Below are 18,341 nucleotides of genomic sequence, written 5' to 3' on the forward strand. Positions count from 1 at the left end.
GCTGTAGTGCTGGCAGCTTTACACAGGACAGGCAATATCTCATGAATCAGAACAGTGTGTATCTCAGGGCTCTTAGCTTGTTTACTTAGCATTCTCACTGTGCATTTACTTAGACGCACACAGCATCTTTGCCTTGCTTTGCTTTTTTGAGCATTACCATCTCATTCAAATCCTACAAACTCTCAGAACTTCTATTCTTCTGTGTCTTTTAGTGCAGCCATAAAGCTGCATATCTGCTGCCACCAGTGATCAGTCAAGGGAGTAGACATTGTGCTGTATGACACTACATTACATCAAGGTAGCAGCTGTAGAACATGCCAACACATTATGCAGCAAACACAATGAATGTGCTTCAACCAAATGACCATGTTTCAAAGTCAAGGGGACTCTGAGCAGTCAGTGGTCACAACATACTCAAAAGGCATCATCCAGGAGCATCAGTCAGCTGACCACTCACTGCATTCAGGTTCAGGGAGTCTGAATTATTATAGCCTGGAGAGTGGGCTACATCAAGCCCGACAGAGCCAGTGCTATCATCCTGAAAATTATTACGTTAGCTGGGGAGCTGAACAGAAAAAAGGCAAGAACCTAGTCAGTCATCAGGCAGAGCTGCCGTTCCAAGTCAGACAGGATGAGGTTGGAACCATAATGTGTCTGACCTTGCTGACTGAAAATCAAAGGAGTAAATCAGAGACTGTTGGTGTGGTGGGGGATTGGGGAACTCAAAATTGAGAACTGGATGGAGCAGGGTGGGATGCAGAGGAGAGAATAATTGTGCAGGGGGCAACTTGAAATATAAAGATATGAGATGATAGAACATTGGAGTACACAAGTGGTTGTGTGTGTGTGTGTGTGTGTGTGTGTGTGTGTGTGTGTGTGTGTGTGGGGGGGGGGGGGGGGGGGAGGAATGGAAGGAGGGAAGTGGATTGTGGGGACGTGGTGTTGTGAGGAGATTGACCAACAAAGCTCGGTATAACTAAAGTGGATAAGCCTGGGCCTTAGGGGTAATTTGGGAAGATGAAAATAACCCTATCAACCCGGGTAAGTTAACTTTGTATACAATGTGTAAACTTTTATTGGTAGAGGGACTGAGTTTCAGAACCATGAAATCTTGATGCAGCTGTACAAAACTCTGGTGCAGCCAGATTTGGAGTACTGTGTACAGTTCTGGTCACCGCATTATAGGAAGGATGTGGAAGATTTGGAAAATGTTCAGAGGAGATTTACTAGGATATTGCCTGGTATGGAGGGAAGGTATTGCAAGGAAAGGCTGAGGAACTTGAGGCCATCTTCGTTACAGAGAACAAGATTGAGAGATGACTTAATTGAGACATAGAAGATAATCAAAGGGTTGATAGGTTAGACAGTGAGTGTCTTTACCCTCAGATGGTGATGGCTAGCATGAGGAGATATAGCTTTAAATTGAGGGGTGATAGATATAAGACAGATGTCAGAAGTAGTTTCTTTACTCAGAGTAGTAGGGGCGTTCAACACACTGCTTGCAACAGTAGTAGACTCACCACTTTAAGGGCATTTAAATGGTCATTGGATAGAGATATGGAGAAGAATGGAGTAGTGTAGGTTTGATGGGCTTCAGATTGGCGCAACATCAAGGGCTGAAAGGCCTGTACTGCGCTGTAATGTTCTATGTTCTAAAAATGGGTAACCTAGGAAGATGGGGAGCCTCAAAACTAATGGGGTTGACAGTGAGGGCATGGCAGATAGTAGCATGAAAGTTTGGTTGGGTGAGTGGGGTAGGCACAGAATAACTCACCGAGATCTACAGGTTGAGGCCATTATTCAGTCTCTGTAGCATTGACAATGTTGTCTTTCATCCTCATCCAAATTGCAAACATGCAATAGAAATGAAAACTGGCGAGCACCACATCTGAAGTGGATGAGTAGCATTTTATTTTAATCAGAGAGACTGGGTTCTACTTGTTAGAAATATAAAGCTCTTCAAGGGGTAATTGCGTTGATCAGGCACTTAAGCAGTACAGGTTAAATAAATCTGAAATAATAGAATTCTGTATGTGAACTACATTAAATATAAATTTTGACCTCATACAATCTTGACCATGTCATTAATCACTTCAAGTTAATCATAGTAAGCAGACGTAATCACTGGTGACTCAAAGTGTTACTTATGGCCCACAATTCATAAAGACAATCCAAGATCTCACAAACATCTCAACAGCATGGAACTACCTTTCTGTAAACTTTTTGAGAAGATCTGTACCTCAGATTGATGACAAGTACATAAGTTAGCTTGTTGAGCTTGAAGGTTTGTTTTCAGAAGTTTGGTCGCCATACTAGGGGAGAAAGTGAGGTCTGCAGATGCTGGAGATCAGAGCTGAAAATGTGTTGCTGGAAAAGCGCAGCAGGTCAGGCAGCATCCAAGGAACAGGAAATTCGACGTTTCGGGCATAAGCCCTTCATCAGCCTCATTCCTGATGAAGCGCTTATGCCCGAAACGTCGAATTTCCTGTTCCTTGGATGCTGCCAGACCTGCTGCGCTTTTCCAGCAACACATTTTCAGCTCTGGTCACTATACTAGGCAATATCATCAGCAGAGTCTCCGATGAAGCGCTGGTGTTACGTCCTGCCTCTCTATTTATAGGCCTTGGTTTCTTAAGGTGGGTGATGTCACTTTCTGTTCATTTTTTTCAAGGGAAAGTAAATAGGATATAAATCGATGTGTTTATTGATGGAGTTCTGGTTAGAATGCCATGCCTCTAAGAATTCTCGTGCATGTCTTTGTTTCTCCTGCCCTAGGATGTGTGTGTTGTCCCAGTCAAAGTGGTGTCCTTCTTTGTCTGTATGTATAGAAACTAGTGATAGTGGGTCGTGCCTTTTGGTGGCCAGTTGGCATTCATGTATCCTGATGACAAGTTTCCCGCTAGTTTGTCCGATGTAGTGTTTTTTTAAAATAGTTCCTTTATGGTATCTTGTAAATGACGTTAGTTTTGCTGGTAGTATCTAATGGATCTTTTAGGTTCATTTGTCGCTGTTTTAAGTGTGTTGGTAGGTTTGTGGGCTACCATGACGCCAAGGGGTCTGAGTAGTGTGGAAGTCATTTCTGATATGTCTTTGAAGTAAGATAATGTGGCTATAGTTTTTGATCGTGTTGTGTCTGCTTGTTTGGGTTTGTTTCTGAGGAATTGGCGGATTGTGTTTATTGGGTACCCGTTTTTCATGAGAACATTTTATAGATATTTTTCTTCTGCATTTTGTAGTTCTTAGATGCTGCACTGTGATGCACCTCATTGAAATGATGTCTTGATGCAGCTCCATTTATGCATAGATGTGAGCTGGATGAAGTCATGATTCATTGACTGCAAAACTGAAATTTGTTGCTGCTCAAAAGGCCAATAGCCCCTGTCCAATCCCAAACATAAATGTAGTTATTTTGTTTGGATGCTGCTCATGTCTGCAGAATACAAAGGAGGGAATTATTGACAAAAAAGATGTAGAAACTTGGGGATATTGAAAACACATTTGTAGTTGTGATGGAAATACAGCACTGAACTTTGCAATAAAGCTTATGGCTGCTGGAACATGGGAGGTGTCAATATTATCACATGAGCTGACACCTGCTCAGGCAAGGATTCTCTCCTCGTCAGGGTTCAGCAGGTGAATGCCAGAATCCCACCTGTCAGCTCTCTCGGCCATCTCTGCCCTATTGCTGGCTGCTTCTCCTGGAGTGAGGCAAGAACTGAGATTGAACCACATGAAAAGTGGCTGGTTGTAGTGTTGGTATAGATGGAGGAGAATGCGGCAGGTAACGGTAGAAATGGTAGACCATGAGCTTTGGTGGGAAATGGGTGCATTGGCAGAGTGTGAGGTAGCATGGAGAAGATGGTGGCACTTACTCTTTGGAATGCAGCAGGGTCCTCACATGTGTAACCTTCTTGTGGCACGGCTGTACTTTCCTTTAGACATTGACCAGGGTGGCAACCTCAGAACAGACTGGCAGGCTTTGGTCTCCTCTGGTAGTCCTGAGGAAAAGGAGGCAGCCAATCTGTCTGCCATCCCATCCACCAGGACCCCCAGGTCCCCGTCAGCCAAATATGGCACAAACTGGTGCTCCACCTGCCATTTATGGGGTTATGCTTCACATACTGCAACTATGAAGGGCTATTCATAACTTGTAGAAATTGATTACTGCACTGGTGTGAAACCCAGAACATCCCAACAACAGTAAGCCCTTCCGTACAGAGCAGACTCGATGGGCTGAATGGCCTGCTTCTGCTCCTATGCACACTGGCACTGAATTTCATACATTACATGACTCATTTGTAGGATAGGCAGAATGTCTTCTTGCCTCGAGGCTGCATCTCATTAGTGGTAAACATGACCAGAGTTGCTACAGCACAGTATTGCGCTGATGAGGGCAAGACAAATATATTTTGACAGAAATGTGTTTTCTTTTCAGCAGTATTCAAGCTTGCTATTACTAAACGACTACTGCATTTGAGTTTTTCTTAAAACATTATATGTTTACATACCTTTACTGACATCTACTCTTACGTCTTATGGTCCTAGGTTTGATGATCACCAGCTACTTCAATGAACTTCCATCAACATGAGTGGAGGAGATGTTTGCTGATGATAAAGACCACTCATTACCATTTGCAAACCTTCAGGTAAAACGATTATCTAACGCACAGATGTTGAAAGATCTGGATTTTCACTAATATGTAGCATGAATGTTACTTGCTGCTCAAATGCCAGTTAGTGACCAGTATCAACAAGACTGAGTCGAAACACCTGCTCGTGACCGTTAACTGAATCATTTAACTGTATAATTTAACTGGATCATTAAAAACCCTCCATCAAGAAGTTATTGAAGATTACGGTGATCTTGATCAATTGGATCAATGAGCAGTGGCGGATGGAGTTGAAATTGGATAAATGTAAAGTATTTCATTTTGGTAATACAAACAAGGATAGCACATATATAATTAGTGGTAGGGCCCTGGGCAGTGTTGTAGAACAGAGAGAACTAGGGTACAGGTACATAATTCTTTAAAATTTGCATCACAGGTAGACAGAATGGCCAAAAAAGCATTTAGCACGCTTGCCTTCATTGTTCAGACTTTTGAGAATAGGAGTAGAGATGTCATGTTGAGGTTGTACAGATGGTGGTGAAGCCTCTTCTGCATTAGCATGTGCAGTTCTGATCACCCTGTTATATGAAGGATTTTATTAAACTAGAGTGTTCAGAAATTATCAGGATGTTGCCAGGAATGGAAGGTTGAGATACAAAAAGGCTAGGACTTTTCTTTCCCCTGTAAAGTACAGGAGATTGAGGGGTGACCTTATTGAGGGCACAAACAAGCTGAATAACAAGGGTGTTTTCAAAACTAAGAGGCATTTTTTAAGGTGGGAGGCAAAAGATTTAAAAAGAGCATGAGGAACAACGTTTTTTTTTACACAGAGTGGCCTGTGCATGGAAATGAACAGCTAGAGAAAATGGGTGATGCAGGAATAGTTACCAAATGTCTTTTAAACATTGTAAGTTCATGAATAAGAAGGGTATGGAGGGATATGGGCCAAGCGCAGACAAGTGGCACCAGTTTAGTTGGCAACAATGGTCAGTGTGGACTGAAGTGTCTGTTTCCATGCTGCGTGACTCTAAAACAATCTAGAGTTCACCAATGATCAGAAACTGAACTGGACCACTTCTATAAATAGTATAGATGCAAGGACAAGTCAGAGGTTGGGATTTCTGTGCACCTTCTGATTCTCCAAACCCCTTTTACCATCTAGAAGGCCCAAGTACTCTGTCGTTAATCGGATGAGATCCAAAAAATCTCAAAAGTGCACAACAGCCTGCTTAATTGGCAATCTACCAGTGTTAGAGTCATAGAGATGTACAGCATGGAAAGAGACCCTTCAGTCCAACTCGTCCATGCCGACCAAATATCCCAATCTAGTCCCACCTGCCAGCACCTGGCCCATATCCCTCCAAACCCTTCCTATTCATATATCCATCCAGATGCCTTTTAAATGTTGCAGCTGCACCAGCCTCCACCATTTCCTCTGGCAGCTCATTCCATACATTCACCACCCTCTGTGTGAAAACATTGCCCCTTAGGTCCCTTTTACATCTTTTTCCTCTCACCCTAAACCTATGCCTTCTAGTTCTGGACTCCGCCCCACGCCAGGGAAAAGACTTTTTGTCTATTTATCCTATCCAAGCCCCTAATGATTTTATAAACATCTATAGGTTACCCCTCAGCCTCTGACACACTAGGGAAAAATAGCCCCAGCCTATTCAGCCTCTCCCTCTAGCTCAAATCCTCCAACCTTGACAACATCCTTATAAAATCTTTTCTGAACCCTTTCAAGTTTCATAACATTCTTCCAATAGGAAGGAGACCAGAATTGGATGCAATATTCCAAAAGTGACCTAACAAACATTGTGTACAGCTGCAATCTTGAGTATTCTCTTCGTCTATCACTAACAGTACTGCAGTGTATTTCATCCATTCGATTCTTATAGCAACTCATCAGCACTTTTTGATAGGACCTTGCAAACCTGTAACATTTATCACCTAGAAGAAAAGGCAACATTTGCATGGGAACACCATCTATAAATTCCTTTCCAAATCACAAACCATCTCAACTCGGAATTATATCACTGCATCTTCACAGCTGCTTGGTTAAACTTGTGGAACTCCCTATCACCATTGAGGATGTACCTACAAAACGGCTGTTCAAGAAGCTCTCTCTCCAACACATTCTCATGGATGGTTAAGGTCAAGGTCAAGCATTAATTGCTGTCCTCACCAGTAATGCCTAAATCCTGTGAATTAAATAACTGAGTTTCAGTAAAAGCAATAGTTTAGTGTGACAACTCAATCCAGCAGAGGGCACAGTTCATTTACAAGTATCATTAATGCACATATCATGCACATTCGAAAACTTTTAAAAAAGTGAGTTATACTATGACTTACAAAGTGTGATATAAACAGGAAGTCTGAGCAAAGTGCGAAAGGTTTATTTTATATGGATTCCACTACTGCTAAACTATGGATGATTGACTAAATGCTCAAAAACAAGATTTTTTTTTTAAAAAACTACCAATTATTCAACTAACTAATCCAGTAAATATGTTGACTAATTCAAAGTTCAATTTACAATTAGTACTAAATTTGAAGATTTCAGCAAGTTTGCCAGTACGATCATCGTTCTGTGTGTCAAATTGGAGACAGGAAATTCAACCTGATATCCCTGTTCGAATTGTGTTCAGGAACTACACATGGGCCTATGAGAAGCATGTTGAGTACATGCTTAATCTTCTATGAAGCTCAACAGTCAAACAGCATGCTACCACACAATGACAAAGTTCAAGACTGAAGAATGGTAATTTATGCTAGGTATCATTGGTGCCCATCAAATTACACTAAAGCATGGAGCACAGGACGGACAAGATCGGCAAAGAAAGACTAAGAAAATCGAAACACAAAACAATCCAAACAATACTGTTAGCACATAACTTGAAGCAAAACACTCACCTTTGATACCCCAAAAAGCAGATTCTTCAACATTTGAATTTAAATTGATGAATGTATTTTTAGCAATTTCAGATTGTAAATTGAGACGATCGTGATTTCTCTCGAGAGTGGACATCAGGGACTCTTCAAAACCTGGAGAATCCTCACCCCCGGTACTTATGCCCTCATCTCTAAATAGTTTATCACACAAATCTTCTTTTAAAACCATTTTATTTTCAAGCTTCTTCTCTGTTTCCAAACCAGATTCCAACATTTGGATAGTTTCTCCCGCTGGGTGCTTCAATTGGATTACTTGAGTGTCCCCAATGGAAAGCAAAGCAAGTGGTTGGATTTCATCAGATGCGTTGTCAGAAAGAATTGACGCAGTAACTCTCGAGCCAGTTTCTTCCATTTTGTTTCCTGGTAGTTCATACCTGTCATTAGTTACTATATTTAGGTCTTTTGGTTTAAAAGCAGCAGCAGAAAGGCTTGTATCATTCCACTCATCTAAGGACAAAAGATTAAATAAGAAAAGGTAACAATTTTTAATTCCTTGGCTCATTGCACCATTCTATGAGCACAAGATTTACTTAAATAGTTCTTCATAATGGCGCAAGGAGTTTATACTGCATTTCTATACCTTCGTCATCTTCCCATTCAAGGTCCACAGAATATGTACTTTGTTCTGCTCTTTGTTTTAAAGCTGTTCTCCGAGCTTCTTCCTGTGTAAGAGTTAAGAAAAAAGTGCTAAGGTGCATTGGTTTTTAATTTTAATTCAATAATCCTTTTATATCTTGTCCACTCTTCCTGGTTACCTGCTGCAATTTCTGTCTCTATCAGTTTTTATTGCATGACAATTGTAGGTTTCCATATTTGTAACTGATTATTTACTTTATATTTGAATTTATGGATGCAAATTCTACTGCAATCCAGCCTTTTGCCATAAATTCGTGCTCCTAGAATACCATTATTATTTATATTTGCTATTGTACTTTTATACACTGCAGAAGCTGTTCTATTTCAACTTTCTGCATGCCCTGACCATGCTTACACCTGCAGAAGGCCTGTTTAGGACATAAGCAGAAGATTTGACTTGCTAATTATAAAAAAAAACTGGTCAGATGAACCCCATCAGTAAAGGCTGTTTCCACTTGAAACATACAGCACGACTTAGAGAATCAGAAAACTATCAGAGGTGCAATATTGCATTTAAGACAGGCAATGAGCTCAATTGCAATATAGCTTTCTGTCTCCTTGCAACTGTACTGAAGACATGCAAAAGATGATAGGAACCCAAGTTTGAAACTTCTAATAGTTCCGCACCTGCTAATAATGTGAATTATGGAACTGCCTAGGGGGTGAACATTCTGATACCATGTTGCTCAAATTATAATCTTACATCTGTGCAAGCGCATTTGATTTTTGCAAGTGCATATGATTTTTACTAAGAAAACAAAAATCAATCTCACTTGTCTGGAAATGGCACAGAATCATTCCAAATGCCGAGTTGAATACTTAGTGGAAGCATTGTCCCTGAAGGTCCTCCTCCACTCCCAAAACCCATTTTTCTTTCCTGTAAAACTTGATTTCTGACTTTCAGTCCCTAACCTTTCTTGCCCTTGGGGGGGGGGGGGGGGGGGGGGGGGCGCGGGGGAGGGAAAAAAAGGGGAGTTCACAAATGATGATGGTTTTACAATAAACAACTTTCTAAGAGTGATCACTAGAGATTAAGTTGATTCCAGAGGATGCCACAGATAATCGTGATGTGCACTTCACCCATTATCCAAAAGAGAGGCATTCACAGCAGTAGTTCATGTTTGCTCCCTTGTCCCATCATCACTATCCAAAGATGTTAAAAATTAATTTTGCTACCAATACTGCAAATCATTGCTGTTTTTTCCAGGAAACATCAACCCTTTGTAGTGCTGACCTGGTGTAGCTGATGGACTCTATAGAAATAGCGAGACCAGAAGTCTGAATGAGTGATTTCAGAGGGAACCTGTCAAAAAGAATTCGTTAATAAAAGGCAAATCAAAAAAGTTAGCTAGTTAGGAATTCACTATGCAAATAAAATTAAAGCACAGATATAACAGTTATATTAATAACAATATATAAAAGTATAAATACATACTGAAGTATATTAATAAATGCATCATAAAATTGACAGGTTTATTAACAAAAGTCAGGCTGCCAGTTTAAACCAAGAAAGAACATTGTAGAAAAGTCGAGCGCCAGAAATTCAACATTTTAATTATATTGCTCTTCTGAAGTTAAATTAAAATGATTATTTCAAACTGATTTTGAATATATTCTTGCAACATTTTGTAGTATTTTTGGTACACAGCCCATTTTTATGGACTGATGCAAAGTAGTCTTTGGTAAGTAGATGCCAATGTGATAAGTTTTCATACAACTGCATGCAATTTAGCCAAGTATTTTAATTTGCTCAGATCACTGATTAAAAATACCAGTTTTGCATAAAGATCTCTTATGGGTGGATTATTGTCCAAGAGGTCAGATATAGTACACTTCTCATCCTCCAAGGTGAAGCTCAACAACCAGGAGTTATACTGTTCTGTGGAAACAAAAGATTTACATAGAATAAGGAAAGTAAACTCATCAACTATTTCTGAAAACAGGTCATCTGTAAACCTCAAGCATTCAATTTGCTGGAAATAGTCAAAATATGTTTGAACATTTCAAATTATAGATTAGACCAAGACTACTCAAATGTGTTTGGTCAATGCACATCACGAGAACACTTTTGCTCATTAAGCACAGAAAGATGCAAATTGGTCTACAGTAGTGTGTCCATTTAAACCTGAGTTGATTTAAAATTATCAGCTCAAAGTCTTCACCTAAGAGAAGGACAGGTGGTGGCAGTCATACAAAATATGACTGGAATTAAGCTAAACAGAAAAGGGGGCTTTTTAAAATTCTGGACAGATACTGTATCCTTGCTAACAACATGGAAGAGATTTCATAATGACAACTAAAATCTTTTAATAAAAATTGTAGGTGATTAAAAGAAATGTATCACCTTATTAATTTGAAATATTGTTTCAAAAAAAAAGACTAGGAAGAGTAGCAGCAGTCTTTACATATGTCTGAGGTGTGGAGATTGGTCTCCCCCATTCAATGATGTGAGTAACAACAAAAATATAACTCAACTGCTGTGAAACACTGCCAACATTTATGACTACAATGAATGTGAAACTTTTCTGTTTATTGATTCATTTTAAGGAGTCTTTTTCTACACTTTTTAGTTTTCTCTCCCCCTCTTTTTTGCTTCAGCACTGTCTCTACTTCACTATATGCTACTTTCTACTCAGCTATATGGCATCCCAGCAACTCGTTGAAAATAATTTTTTCAGTTGATGTTCTTTGCTTAATTTTGTGTGAGGTGGGGCTCTCAGTGTTTCTGATTAAAAGAGAACAAAAGAACAAAAGAGAAGTATGGCACAGGAACAGGCTCTTCGGCCCTCTGAGCCTGTACTGACCATCGTACCCTAACTAAACTAAAAAGCAAACCTTCTGCCCTTATTCAGTCCATATCCCTCTATTCCCTCCCTATTCATGTAACCATCCAGATGCCTCTTAAATGTTGCCAAAGTGCCTGCTTCCACCACCTTTTCTAGCAGTGTGTTCCAGTTTCCTACCATTCTCTGCATGAAAATCTTCCCTTGCACATCTCCCTTAAAACTTTCTCACTCTCACCTTGAACCTGTGCCCCCTAATAATTGAAACTTCAACCTGGAGGAAAAAAAACTTCAGGAAAAAGCATCCTATCTACGTCTCCCATAATTCTGCTGACCTCTATCAGGTCTCCTCCTAGCCATTGTCTTTCCAGTGAAAACAATCCTAGTCTTTTTAACCTTTTCTCATAGCCAATACCCTCGAGACAAGATAACATCCTGGTGAACCTTCTCTGCATTCTCAAAGCTTCCAAGTCCTTCCAACCAAAGCTGCCCACAATACTTCAAATACTGCCTCACAAGGGTTTTACATAGCTGCAACATGGTTTGCCAACTCTTGATCTCCATGCCCCAGTCAATGAAGGCAAGCATATCATATGCCTTCTTAATCATCTTGGCTACCAATGTTGCTACTTTTAGGGAACAGTGGACCTGTATGCCCAGATCTGTCTAAATCCAATTAAATCTATTTAATTTCCAATGGATTTGATGGAAGCCCTTCAGTAATGAATTTGGATCTTCCCTTCAATCTTATATTTCTTACACAGTTGCTAGATAAACCTGCATACATTCAGTACACATTTTCAGGGGTGTTGCATGTTGGTTGGAATCATGCAATAGTACAATCAATATTGCCACTTGCAAACATAATTTATATTGTATCTTTTACATACTATATCACATGCAATTTCAATCTTCCTGAATGCTGATCAAAAAATAAGTGGCATGCTGAAGGCAAATATGAAAAGATAACGCCGCTAAATTTATTCAGTGGCAAAGTTATGTAAGGTAGATGGTTGCTTAATGATTCAAGACAACATGACATGTTCATTGTTTGATATTGGTGTGACATGGTGTTTGACATAAACCACAAGACTTCCATCATCCTATTCCCTAAACTTCTAAGTCTTCTGAGAGCTTGTCACTGCTGCTTTGTATTTCAAAACTAGCATGACTGAGTTAAAGAACCAAATATGCACAATGTTCATTGCACATGTCTCAAGAGGAGATCCAATGATGAGACAAACTCCATCAATCACCTAGCAATAGGAAGTTTCTAATATAATGAATGGCAGGAATTTACTGATAAAAGATACACATTACTTTTTGTTACTCTCCAGTAAAAAGAAAAATGGACAGACTCCCCTCATTAAGGGCAACACTGCAGTTCTTGAGCAGTATATCAAAATCATCTGCATTATATAAGACCTGCTAAATGCATTTTTTTAATAATATATTTTTATTTGGAAAATTTTTTTAAATATTACAAATACAAAACAATGCAATTCAAAACAGTACAAAAATAGTACAAAACTCAACCCAAATAATAAAAACAAATTCCCCAACCCACCCTCCTATACGAAATGTATAAACATATACAGAGAAGTATAAAAGTAAAAAAAAACCTAAACTATACATTTAACTAACTAACTAAATACCTACCAACAAACAAATAGATAGTAATAACTCAGCCCAGCCAAACAAAACACTCATACATTCACAATCCCTCCTCCCTGGATATTGGACTCATGAAACAATCGTTACGGCTATATAAAAGTCCTTGTTAGTGTGGCAGACAAATCTGTGTCCAGGTATTTCAAAAAGGGCTGCCATATCTTGTAAAAATTCTCAGTTTTGTGGTGTACCAGATTTGTGAGAAAATCCAGGGGAATATGCTCCATAACAATCTTCCGCCAACCCGACAGGCCTGGGGAGTTTTCGGATATCTAACCTAGCAAGATATTCTTCCTTGCACAGAATGTAAGAATATTGAAAAGTTTTGCCTTATGAGAGTCTGCAGGCAATACAATGGGTAGGCTCAAAAGGAGCGACATAAGGTCCTTCTCCACCCCTACACCTAAGTTTGAAGCCTGTCACAAGACCAAAGACAATGGATAAGAGTACCCGTACAGACCTTGCACTTGGGGCATGCTGAAGATACCCCTGGTTTAAATTTTGACAAAACGGTCTGGGGCTGAGTGGACCTTGTGGAGAATCTTCAATTATAAAGCATGGAGCCCAGTGCAAATTGGTATCTTCCTTGCAGTCTCCCAAATATCCTCCCATGCCTCTGAAGAAACTTCAACACCCAGCTCTCTTTCCCACATCTTGCAGAGTCGATCAGATTCATCAGAGGTGGCACCCCCCAATTGGTGATATAGAGTACTGACAGAGTGTGCTCTTAGCCCTTAGTACTCCTCTTTCTATGTCAGATTTGTAGGGATCAGTCAAAAGTGTGGTCCTTTTTTGAATAAAATCCCAAACTTGAAAAAAAAACTAAAGAGGTCTCTATTAGGTAACTCGTACTTCCGTCCTAACTGATCGAAGGACATCATTACATCTCCCTCAAATAAATCACCCATGCAAGTTTTACCCCTAGCTGCCCAATGTTTAAATCCTGAATCTATCATACCTGGTTGAAAACTTGGCATACCAACTAAAGGTGTAAACAAAGATGTTTTGCCAGTATTACCTTCCCTCTGCCGAAATGCCCTCCATGCTTTAACAGTATTGATGACTATTGGGTTATGGCAATATTCCCTAACTGTCCTCACCTTGTCCAAAAACAGCAAACTGGTAAGGGGGCATCTTGCCTGGGAGACTTCGACATCTGGCCATATTGAAAGAGGGTCCCCACAAACCCAATCACTTACGTAGATCAAAAGTGAGCTTAATTGGTAATTTTTAATGTCCGGAAGGTCTACTCCCCCGAATCTGTGAGGCAACTGCAGTTTTGGCTAATTTAATGAAGAGCCGTTTATGCTGCCAGATAAAAGGAGCTGAACCAACTGTTCAGTCTCCTGAGTGTTTGTTTATTGAAAATCAGGGGGAGCATCCGTATAGGGTATTGCAAACGAGGGAGAATATTCATCTTAATAAGCACTATCCAATCCAACCAGGAGACTGGAAGTACCTCCCATCTTTGGAGATCTTGTTTAATTTTTTCAAATAATTGAGTAAAATTGGCTTTGAACAGCCAATCCAGAACTGGAGTAATGAATATGCCCAAATACACAAAACTCCCCCTGTGACCATCTAAATGGGAATCTACAGTCACTCTCAAGAGCCAACTCTTTTAAGACCACCCATAGGCATAGCCTCTGATTTAGCAAAATTACTCTTATACCCTGAAAAAGTGCCAAACGTGTGAATGCACTGCATCAGGCAAGGCACTGAAACTGCTGGATTTGTCAAGAAAATTAGAACATCATCTGCATACAGCGAGATCTTATGTAATTTTGACCCCACTTCTGGAGCTGATATATTGAGATCCCCATGAATGGCCTCTGCCAACGGTTCAATCACCAACATAAAAAGTAATGGTGAAAGGGGACAGCCCTGCCGGCTGCTCCTCGAAATATTAAAATTGCTTGATCGTACCCCATTGGTAATGACCGCAGCGAAAGGTACACTGTAGAGAACCTTTACCCATCTTATGGGAATTTCGCCCAGACCAAACCGGTCTAGAGTATAGAAAAGGTACGGGCACTCAACTCAGTCAAATGCCTTCTCTGCATCTAAAGAAATCACCAATCCCTGTATTGACTGCTGTTGGCATGCTTGAATTATGTTAAGCAGCCTCCTAACATTATTGGAGGATCTGCGACCCTTTATGAAGCCCGTCTGATCCTCTTTAATAATAGAAGGTAACACAGTCTCCAGCCTTAACGTGAGAGCCTTAGAGAGGATCTTAAAGTCCACATTTAAGAGCGAGATGGGCCTGGATGAAGCACAGTCTTCCGGATACTTCCCTTTTTTAAGGATAAGTGAAATATTGGCCTCTCTCAGAGATAGTGGGAGACAAACATGACTGTATGAATCATTAAACATATTCAGCATTGGGCCAGACAGTATACTTATAAATTCCTTATAGATTTCACTGGGAAGTCCATCAGGACTAGGCGCCTTTCCACTCTGAAGCTGCCTCACAGTTTCCTGCACTTCTTGCTCTGATAATGGGGCATTGAGAAAGGACTGTTGTTCGGGAGTCACACCCGGGAGCTTCAGATCTCTAAAAAAGGATTCCATTTTGGCCTGCCCCTCCTCACAATTCTCAGACTGATATAACTTAGAGTAGAATCTCTGGAACGCCACATTAATCTTTTTAGAATCACGTTAGGTTCCCAGACCTTTCCCCAATTGCTGTAATGGTTTGTGGGGCACTTCTCTTTCTGGCAAGGTATGCTAAGTATTTGCCTGGCTTGTCACCATGCTCGTATAACTTTTGCTTTGCAAAAGCCAGCTCTTTCTTTGTTGTCTGCGTGAGCACGGAATTTAGTACAGATCGCAGTACCGTAATCCTCTGTAGTTTGACCAACGAGGGTCTGTTAAAATAGGCCGCCTTGGCTGCCTTCAACCGTGCTTCAAGGAGCCATTGCTGCTCACCCTTCTGCCTCTTCCTACTTATGGAATATGAAATAACTAACCCTCTGGCATAAGCTTTGGCAGTTTCCCAGAGAACAGATGAGCTATCAAACAAGCCTATGTTGATGTCTAGGAATGCCCGAAATTCCCGAGAGAAATACTCCACAAACTTGCTGTCTATGAGAATAAAGGGGTCCATTCGCCATAACCTTGAATCCACTGTAAAATCCTTAACTTTAACTATCAGGTACACTGGAGCATGATCAGAAATGGCAATATTACCACCTACAGGATGCCACCAGATCCAGGGTTACCGCAGGGGTCAGAGAAAAAAAAAATCAATCCTCGTGTGACATCTGTGTGGATTGGAGAAAAACGTGAAATCCCTACCTGTAGGGTGGAGACACCTCCAGACGTCCACCAACCCTAATTCCCCACACAGACCCAATAACTGTTTAGTTTGTGTAGAGGGTATCGAGGGACCTTTAGGCAACCTGTCTACTGTGGGGTCCATGAGGCAGTTAAAATCTCCCCCTATAATGATGTGCCGAAACTTGAGACTTATCAGTTTAGAAAAAGCATCTACCAAGAATTTAAGAGGATGAGATAGGGGACAATAAACAGTTAAAATGCCATATTCTTCACCATTTATCAAGGCTTTAAGAATTACAAACCTCCCATATGTATCATTAACACATTCCAACAATTTAAAAGAGATTTTTCTTAACCAATATAGCCACTTCCCTACTTCTGGCGTTAAATGATGAAAAATAAACTCAGTCAAAGCCATTCTGCTGCAATTTCAGATGCCCCTTGTCATCCAAAATGTGTCTCCTGTAACAAAGAAAGGAGAAGGTGGATATTGCTAAGACTCAAGAGTACCTTCTTCCTCTTAATTGGCGAGTGACTTTCCTTGATATTCCAGGTACACAATTTAATCAAATCATTAGCCATAATCTTCTGCAACTACATTTAAATTCCAGAGAGGAGAACCGGAACCACAAATTGCTGAGCCTTAGTGTCACATGATCCACCAAATATAAAAACTACATAAACTAAACCACTACATTTAACAAACATACAAAATTATTAGAAATAAAAGACAACAAAAACCAGAAAACAAACCAACATATAAAGCGCCAACAGCGCTGAGTGGGGGAACTCACCCCCTGCCTGGAGGGGGCAACCACCTGTCCCGAACTGCCCATAACTAGGCATCTAACCATCTCAACCACCTTCACTTCTCCCAGCTAGAGCCGCATCACAAGCACAAGCTAAAAGGAATAAACACCCCATAGAATATCAATATGAATACAAAAACATTCTTTTATTTTAAAAAAAGGGGAAATAAATACCCCACCCATCCTTTGATATGTCCTAACTTAGAAATTTAAAATGTACATCTTAACCACTGCCAGACAGTTTGAACCAAATTATCATCAATAGAAGTAAAACAAAAGGGGGAAAAACAAAGCTCCAACCGGATTTCCTCCATTTCTTTTACAGATTGATAAACGCATACCCAAGCAACAATATTTATACATACTACGATTGTTTAACTTAGGTGAGTTTGCCCACAAAGTCTCTTGCCTTCTCCGTGTGTCAAAGAGATGTATGGATCCATCTAAGGTGATCCGAAGTACTGCCGGATATCTCAGGGAGTATTGAATCCCAAGCTCCTTCAATCTTCTCTTGACACCATTGTATGATTTTCGTTTCTGGATCACCGCCGCTGAAAAGTCCTGAAAAAACATGATCTCAGACTCCTTGTAAATTAGGGCCTTTGGATCCTTCGCCTGGAGTCTAGAAGCCTCCATAATTCTCTCCTTATCCTGGTAATGATGGAACCGCACCAGGAAAGGACGAGGGTGTTGACCCAAACCCGACCTCCGTGCTGTGACCCAGTCAGCCCTCTCTATCTTCAATCCTCTCATGCCAGTCTCCAAGTCAAGGAATTTCGGAAGCCAATCTTCCAGAAATTCTGCAGACCGCTCACCTTCCTTATCCTCAGGCAGACCGATGATCCGAATGTTTTTTCTCCTGCCCCTGTTTTCAAGATCATCCATTTGGGCACGCAAATTACGAACCTGCATCTTCAGGGCTTGGATCTCTTCCTTGAATGAACTGGCATCAGCTTCCACCACTGTGACCCTGTGCTCCACCTCATCCGTCCTCTTCTCCAGGTCTCCCAGCTGCTGCTCATGCTTCTGCAGCATGAGAGAGACTGGAGCCAGCTTATCTTCAATCTGTTTCCCCAACAGCTCACGAGATTTCACCAGGTCCTGGAGAGTAATCTGCACTGAGGCTGCTGCAGGCTGAGCTGCAGGCCTGGCCTCGGATGTTCCTCCTCCCTTTTTAGGCATTTTTGGACAGCTGAAAATACAGGTAAGTCAATTTTTAAATGTTTCTTGGGGCTCCACAATCTTTCCAACATCCCAAGAAATCCTGATGACCTGGGTTGGGTGGGTCCTGCTCCTGCTGCGATGCAAAGCTCTGCAGTATGATCATCTCAGATCGCCGCCATCTTAGATCCCCCACTAAATGCATTTTATAGGTGTACTGAAGTACAACATAAACTCAAAACCACTTGAAATGTCAGGAGTGAAAAAAAAATGGGAATAGAGAAACTGGATTGAAATTGGCTCATGGATTTTTAGTAAGTATTGCTAAATAAATTACATTACTATGAAATTATTTACTCAGTATATTTCAGTCTGTAGGTAACTCAAAATTTCTAACTTACATACATTGGAAAAGCAACAATTACTTTGGGCAGTGC

At 40.6% G+C, this 18,341-nt stretch overlaps 1 protein-coding gene across 1 annotated transcript in view; it reads right to left on the minus strand.

The window, feature by feature from the left end:
• LOC132805817 (BSD domain-containing protein 1-like) overlaps window positions 1–18,341 on the minus strand; it is a 37,299-nt gene that overhangs the window by 7,497 nt on the left and 11,461 nt on the right. Inside the window, exons 7-10 of the mRNA XM_060821107.1 lie at window positions 9,971–10,077; window positions 9,433–9,501; window positions 8,143–8,224; window positions 7,524–8,009 (exon numbers count right to left, since the gene is read on the minus strand). Of these exons, the coding sequence (XP_060677090.1) occupies window positions 7,524–8,009; window positions 8,143–8,224; window positions 9,433–9,501; window positions 9,971–10,077 (744 nt within the window). The remainder of the gene's footprint in view (window positions 1–7,523; window positions 8,010–8,142; window positions 8,225–9,432; window positions 9,502–9,970; window positions 10,078–18,341) is intronic.

This window comes from Hemiscyllium ocellatum, chromosome 3 (genome assembly GCF_020745735.1).
Source record: "Hemiscyllium ocellatum isolate sHemOce1 chromosome 3, sHemOce1.pat.X.cur, whole genome shotgun sequence".
Classification (NCBI taxonomy): Eukaryota; Metazoa; Chordata; class Chondrichthyes; order Orectolobiformes; family Hemiscylliidae; genus Hemiscyllium; species Hemiscyllium ocellatum.